The sequence below is a fragment of the Corticium candelabrum genome, chromosome 2 (genome assembly GCF_963422355.1).
Source record: "Corticium candelabrum chromosome 2, ooCorCand1.1, whole genome shotgun sequence".
Taxonomy (NCBI): Eukaryota; Metazoa; Porifera; class Homoscleromorpha; order Homosclerophorida; family Plakinidae; genus Corticium; species Corticium candelabrum.
In genome coordinates, this window is record NC_085086.1 from 1,893,882 (window position 1) to 1,901,109 (window position 7,228).

Genomic DNA, 7,228 nt, shown 5'->3' on the forward strand with positions numbered 1-7,228 from the left:
TCTGCTGTGATGTTCATACTGAACCCACTTTTCAGGCTCTAAATGGAGAGGTACTGCAAAAGCGAACAACCACTAGGGATGACGAAGCACGCCTGGACATTTCTGCTTGTGTTTTTGGGAAGTCGTTTCCAAAACACCTCTGACTTGCGCGTTTTAATACTACTGCAGAGTCATACGTGACATCCAGTAGCACATCATGTTATTGAGAACAAGAACAAAATTAAAATTTTTTAATATTTTCTATGTTTGTTATTGAAGTTAAACAAGAATGTAGGATGGCTGCATGTAATGTGTTGTGGATAATTTACTATATTTTGGTATCATCTGTTGAACTCTTTACGTTTGTTTTGTTGTATCATCAGCTGCTCCATCTGATGAATGGAAGATTATGGAAACAACAACCACAGCTCCAGAAGAAGTTGCCCAACCAGTGGCATCAGTTGCAGAAAACATTGGCAATGAAGGAGGATTATTGCAATCAGATAGCGTGTCAGTATTGGTACCTGAAGGTACAGTTTCTATTCCTACTACATTCTCTATTGCCACATATTTGGATGAACAAGTGATGCCACAAGTCAATGAAGAAGAGGTGGTGGTCAGCCCTGTTGTTCACATCTCCACATCACAATCTTCTCACAAGTTCAACAAATCCGTGCAACTGTCTCTTCGACCCGAGGTAGCACTGAAACCAAGGGAGCACGAGACCGGATGGCTTTTGGAGCTGAAGATGAGCGAGTCGTCAACTGAAGGCAAGCCTTCTGAATGGCACACTGTGTTGCAACTCAACACCGACACAGAAGAAGTGGAGACACACTCACCATCCATTCGTTATGATCCAAACACTCAAACACTGTATGTCAATGATGTCGGTTACATGGTATGGCTTGGCAAGGCACTTGGCAACCAATCTATGCGAGACGTACGCTATGCTCTATTTGGCCAACAGCTGCAATTACACAATTGGAAGATTGCCGCTCACGTCATCCATGGCGCAATGTCCACCTACAATGAAATAGCTGAAAATATGAAATCAAAGTCTTATGAAGAGCTAACAGTTCCTATCAAGGACCGCATTGGTTTGGAAGGTAAAGTGCGCATGTCAATTGAATGTTGTGACCCATGGCAAATGGGTTTGGGAAAAGCGGTCACTCACATTCCAACTAGACGAATATGGAATAGTCGAAAGGATGCTGCATGTTATTACGAGTTCACATTACAAGATAGAGAGAGAAGCTCTGACACTCTACAGTGTACAGTTGAGGCATCATTTGAGCAGGACGAGAAGGAAAAGTCTGATGATCCTTCTGATCCTCTCACTTTGATTGTTGCTCATCCATTGACTAAACTACCTCGTACTACTGAAATAACAACAGGTAAATCAATTTAAGGTCAGTCAAATTGACAAGTTTTGAGAGTTTGTTTATTTCAGGTGATAGGCCTGCACTTGACACAGCATTGAATGTTGATGATGATGATATTTCACAGTATGCCAAAGAAATGTAAGTTATACTGACTGATATATACAGTCTTTGTCAATAGTGTGTGCAGATGTGTTCTTTCTTATCTTTGTGCTGTGCTGTGCTGTGCTGTGTGCGTGTGTGTGTGTGTGTGTGTGTGTGTGTGTGTGTGTGTGTGTGCGCGTGTGTGTGTGCATGTGTGTGTGTGTGTGTGTGTGTGTGTGTGTGTGTGTGTGTGTGTGTGTTTGTGGCGTTTGTAGCTCGGTTGGTTATAGAGTTGCATTTGGACAATGGAAACATCCTGGTCCTTGAGGTCATAGGGTCGCGGACGAGTACAGATGTAATTGTCTTGGGCAAGAAATTCACACACAATTGCCTCTCTTGACTCAGGAGTCTAGATAAATATAGTACCTTGTCTTTCACTGGGGATACACTAGACGGCTGGCTTGGCAGAAAATCACGGAATTTATATTACCTGTATGTGTGGACTTGAGGTTCAGTTCCGCGGCTGCGCCAAAGTCGGTGCCCTTGGTTGCTTTGGCCACGCATCAAGGGATTTGTCAGCGCGCCTCAAATCTTTGATTAGCGCTGAGGTCCCTACCTAGAAATAGGCAGGAGATGCTATCGTTATTACTTTCCGTAGGCCATATCCATTGGTTCGTGTGTGTGTGTGTGTGTGTGTGTGTGTGTGTGTGTGTGTGTGTGTGTGTGTGTATGTGTGTGTGTGTGTGTGTGTGCGCGTGTGTGTGCGCGTGCGTGTGTGTGTGTGCGCGTGCGTGTGTGCGTGCGCTCGTGTGTGTTCGCGCCTGTTTGTGTGTGTGTGTGTGTGTGTGTGTGTGTGTGTGTGTGTTGTGTGTGTGTGTGTGTGTGTGTGTGTGTGTGTGTGTGTGTGTGTGTTGTGTGTGTGTGTGTGTGTGTGTGTGTGTGTGTGTATGTGTGTGTGTGTGTGTGTGTGTGTGTTGTGTGTGTGTGTGTGTGTGTTTGTGTGTGTGTGTGTGTGTGTGTGTGTGTGTGTGTGTGGGTGTGGTGCTGTAGCTCAATTGTTTAGAGAGTGAATTTTGTAAGTAAAAACATCCGGGAACTTTGCAGGGTTGCAGGTTAGGGGACAGTGATGGCACGGTAAGCAACAAATTACACAGACTAGCTTCTCTCAACTCAGGAATATAAATGAGTACCTGGTCATTGATTGGGATTGACATGACCACTGGTATGATAGTAACATCATGCAAGTAACATCATGCAGCAGACGGGTACTTGTGGGCCTTGCTGTCCAGTCCCAGAGCTGCGTCTTAGTGCACCTGATTGTCTCTGGCCAAGCTCCATGTGGATTGTAGCGCTGGTCATAAGTCTCAACGTAGCTCATGGAGACCTTGTCTCTAGAGGCAGGAGAGCTATCTCCGGAACTGACCTTTAAGTTCGATTTGGAATGACTTGGAGGGTTTAACGTTTGTCCATTTTTGGATTTGCGTGTGTGTGCGTGTGTATGAAGTTTGTAGCTGAATTGGTTAGATAATTGCATTTGAAGAATTGAAACATTCACGACCTTATTATTGCAGGTTTAATAAAGTATGGGATGGGCACACGCGTAATTCCCTTATGCTAGGAACTCATACCTCATCCCCTTGCTTGATTCAGGAGTATAAATGGACTGGGATGGACAATACTGCTTGCTTGGAAGTAACATCATGCAGCACTGACAGCAGACGTGTACTTTGGGGCCTTGATGTCCAGTCCTAGAACTGTGCCGTAGTCAGTACCCCTGGATGTGTCTGGCCAAGCTCCAGGCGTATTGTCATCTTTGGCCCTAAGCCTCCTTATAGCAAAAAGAGGCACTGTCTTGAGTGACAGGTGGAGCCATTTTCATAACTCACCTTTATGGTCGACGCCTATCGAGGTGTCCATTATTGTGTGTGTGTGTGTGTGTGTGTGTGTGTGTGTGTGTGTGTTTGTGTGTGGGTGTGTTTGTGTGTGGGTGTGTGAGTGTGTGTATGTGTGTGCGTGTGTGTGTGCGTGCTTGCGCGCGCGCGTGTGTGTAGTAGCTCAAATGGTTCGAGAGTAAATTTGGAGAATGGATACATCGGCATCTTTAGACCGTAAGTGCCTCTCTTGGCTCAGGAGTAAAAAACTGAGTACCTTGTTATTAATTAACTGGGGGTTCACAAGACCGCTGACTTGGCAAAACATTATGCAGCAGACGGGTACCTCTAAGTGGACTGGAGGTTGAGTCCCAAGGCTGTGCCAAAGTCAGTGCCTTGCATGCTCTGTCTAAGCACTTAGGGATACGTCAACGTTGCCTGAAACTCCAAGTATTGTCGGTGGCTCCAAGTATTGTCGGTGGCTCCACCTAGACATAGACGGGGTGCTATTTTAGATACTGAAGGGCATGTTTGTTTATCCATTGTGTGTGTGTGTGTGTGTGTTTGTGTGTGTGTGTGTGTGTGTGTGTGTGTGTGTGTGTGTGTGTGTGTGTGTGTGTGTGTGTGTGTGTGTGTGTCTTTTAGCTGGCTTGCAGTTCATTTGTTTGTGTGATTGTCTTGTGTAAAAGGTATATGTGTACCAAGACATATGCTCGCCTTTCCGACGCTTGCATTTAACGTCAGATGTCCTAGGCACGCATATTTGGTTACACAGTAATGCGTCTGTGTAGAGACGTACGTACAAGGGACTGGGGAACACCAGACGGACAATTGAAATGCAGCGCATGCGCTCATTCTTATTTTTTGTGTTTATTAGCGTGCGGCATGGTTTCATGAGGTACGCAGTAGCTATCAGATGTTGATAGTCTCACGTGCCAGTCAATGTGTCCAGCTCTCTGCGCGAATGTTTCTTTGATCATCATTCTTTAGTTTGTATGTCATATAATGTTTGTTGAATTTGTGTTGATTTTGTATTGAGTTTGTGCCATTGTGTACACGTGTATTTGTATTCTGTTTGAATTCTTGCCAAGATTGCTTTGTTTGTTATGCCCAGAACAAGAAACAGTGATAAATTAGGGGGATTCTGGCTTGGATGGTCGGCCATTCCAGTCGATGTCATAAGGGATGTCAGTCATCTTGTTACCGATATTGGTATCGCACATCTTCTTGCCAAATCTCTTCTGAGCGATGAATCGGTTGAGAAGGAATTTAAGAGCATTTTCCAGTCAAGAGAACCAATCTTTACTATCATTAAGTTATGGCTCGACAAGCAAGAGGACAAAGCTACGTTGGATAAACTATTTCGTTCTCTGCAAACTCATGATTTATTCATTTTACTGCAACGAAGACTGGATGAGCGCATGCAAACTCAAAAGCCTCAGAAAGGTGGATGACATGAATACGCAAAGTATTTCTTGTATTTATTTGCTTTATGATGTTTAGTGGGTATAGCTCGCTTTCGGCCTGCTGAGCTATTTCGCGTTGTGAATGATAACGGGGCATTTCGCTATCTGGAATTAGGGCTCGAAATCGGTCTAACGTTTGATCAAGTGAATATGGCAGCAGAAGGTCACCCATACTCTGGCAAACTTCTAGCTCTCTACATGACGAAATGCAAAGAAGTCGGAGAATATAGAGCGGTTGCTCGTCTGGTGACAGCAGTTGATAAAATATCTATTATGGGGTCTGTGGAGGATGCTTTGCCGGGAGGTAAGAGACAGCAAAGGAGTTTGTTACTTGTTTACAGAATTACAGTTTGATTTGTTACAGTGAAGGCAGCGTTGGAAGAATCTTGCTTCTACAGTGGTAAGTGATGTTTGTAGACAACTCACATGATTTGTGTTATTAATTAAGTCAATTGTTAGCATGAATTAAGATGTGGCATGCATTAATGTGGCCTTATAGTAAATATGGTTGCCGTGGACTGAGCTTTGTTTTCGTACAATACATAGTATCATGCGTGCACGCAGTGTTTACATGTGTATTTGTACGAGTAAAAGGCCCTTCTTTCATATTAAACAGTGTGCGAATTAGCATTTTTGTACTATTATGTGCATAGTGCTTTCAATGCTGATGCGTGAAGGTTTGCTGCAAGATGTGCTATTGTAATATGTAGTGGATGTAGTCCATTCCAGATCAGTTGGAGTCAAACTTTCTTGCGGCTGATATTCATTTCAACCGTAGCTCAAAGTCAAGTTAAATAGCGGCTTTTAAGGTGGAAATCGTCTACCGGTAGGAAATCTTTGCTGAGGTGATGGCAGTTTAGTTCAATATTTTAATCTGATAAAGGTTTATATTACAATGGATTAGAAGTATTTTAACAACAGGTGGGACAGAGCAAATGCTGTAGGTAGTTTGATTGAGCTGTCTTTTTATCGTTTTGTTTATCCGTTTTTACATTTATTTGCACCAAACGTTATGCTATTTAGTATTTAATATGAACAGAAGGGAAATTTCTGTGCGTTTATTTGGCAACTGCAATAGAATTTTTAGTATACTGCCGGTAATTGTCTGTCATTTATTGAAAATCTGCAAGGATACATGTTGTACTCATTAGATGTAGGTTCACATGTAAAAGAAGTAGAAGAAGCAACAGCAGCATCAGCCGCAAGTCATCACTCATCAGAGAGTAAGGGAGATGAGCAATTAGTGCGGCAACTCAGGAAAATTGTAGAACAGTTGAGAGAAGAAAGTTTAGCAACTAGCAGAGGAATTGCTGAATTGAGACAAGAAAAAGAAAATGAAAGACAGGAGCTAGGAAGACGGATGGGAGCTCTACAGCAACAACATGAAAATGAAAGAGAGGAGTTAGGGAGACAGATTGAAGCTCTACAGCAACAAAAAGAAAATGAAAGAGAGGAGGTAGAAAGGCGGATTGGATCTCTACAGCAACAACATGAAAATGAAAGAGGGGAGCTAGGAAGACGGATTGAAGCTCTACAGCGACAAAAAGAAAATGAAAGAGAGGAGCTAGAAAGGCGGATTGGATCTCTACAGCAACAACATGAAAATGAAAGAGAGGAGCTAGGAAGACGGATTGAAGCTCTACAGCAACAAAATGAATTTCTAGGTAAGGAATTGAGACAGAAGCAACTACAAAGGGAACACGCAATAGTTGAAGCTGTCGACACGGAAAGATTACTTGAGGAGACTGATGATGGAGAGGTACAACTTTTGCTTTTCATGCTCCCTTTTCTCTTTTCTACGATTTTGATGAAAAGTTGAAGGAACATTGGCAAGTAGATAAACTTAGTTTTAGTGCATTGGGTTAAACTTCAATTGAGGTTTTTGAATTACTAGGGAGAACATTTGCTGGTATCTGCTTGTAGTTATAGTTTGCATCTAAACTAAATTCTAACTTCTGACCAATTTCTGTTAGTTTATCTATTAATTAATGAAATATTGAAGCGTGCGTATTTTGGAACAAAGCAACTGCTTAGCATTTTATATTTGTTGTTTGGACCTTCTGGTAGTCACGTGTTTGCTATCTCTGTACTGCATCATTAGGTGCAGCACAGGTTAGGGTGCACCTAATATGTTTACCAGTGTAGTATCTTACATTCTACAATGAATGACTCTATTACCTACGTACCCTTCTAGATTGAGGCGCCTTTGTGAGCCATACTTGCCGAGCGTAGTTATTTTTCACTTAAATTGGAGAGCATTTAGATTGATAATTACGCGACGCGTGAAACGGCACGTATACTTTTTTAGTAAGACCGACGACGACCACGGACCATGGTAGAGTAGGCGCTAAATTGGTTGCAATGACGCACGTTGCTATGTCAACAATACAACTCGAGCCACACACAGGTATCATCAGAGGCAACGTCTCAATGCAATTCTGTTAGATGA

The 7,228-nt window shown here is 42.8% G+C and overlaps 1 protein-coding gene across 2 annotated transcripts; it reads left to right on the top strand.

The window, feature by feature from the left end:
- The first annotated feature begins 285 nt into the window (after positions 1-285).
- Positions 286-6,869, top strand: LOC134198423 (uncharacterized). Of its 2 annotated transcripts, none has more exons than XM_062667815.1 (6): positions 286-1,373; positions 1,430-1,499; positions 4,428-4,759; positions 4,817-5,083; positions 5,144-5,179; positions 5,937-6,869. In XM_062667815.1, exons 1-6 carry the CDS (start codon positions 389-391, stop codon positions 6,596-6,598), a joined length of 2,352 nt encoding a protein of 783 aa, XP_062523799.1. In that variant the 5' UTR covers positions 286-388; the 3' UTR covers positions 6,599-6,869. The 2 variants fall into 2 exon arrangements, with proteins under 2 accessions (XP_062523799.1, XP_062523798.1); XM_062667814.1 differs by having other exon boundaries at positions 291-1,373; positions 5,931-6,867.
- The last annotated feature ends 359 nt before the right edge of the window (positions 6,870-7,228 follow it).

What these genes read in the sequence shown, in the direction of transcription:
- LOC134198423 (XM_062667814.1), top strand. Translation starts at nt 389, where the DNA reads ATGGAAACAACAACCACAGCTCCAGAAGAAGTTGCCCAACCAGTGGCA. An exon ending in TACTACTGAAATAACAACAG is followed by an intron (nt 1,374 to 1,429) that starts GTAAATCAATTT and finishes TGTTTATTTCAG; the next exon opens with GTGATAGGCCTGCACTTGAC. An exon ending in AACTCAAAAGCCTCAGAAAG is followed by an intron (nt 4,760 to 4,816) that starts GTGGATGACATG and finishes TATGATGTTTAG; the next exon opens with TGGGTATAGCTCGCTTTCGG.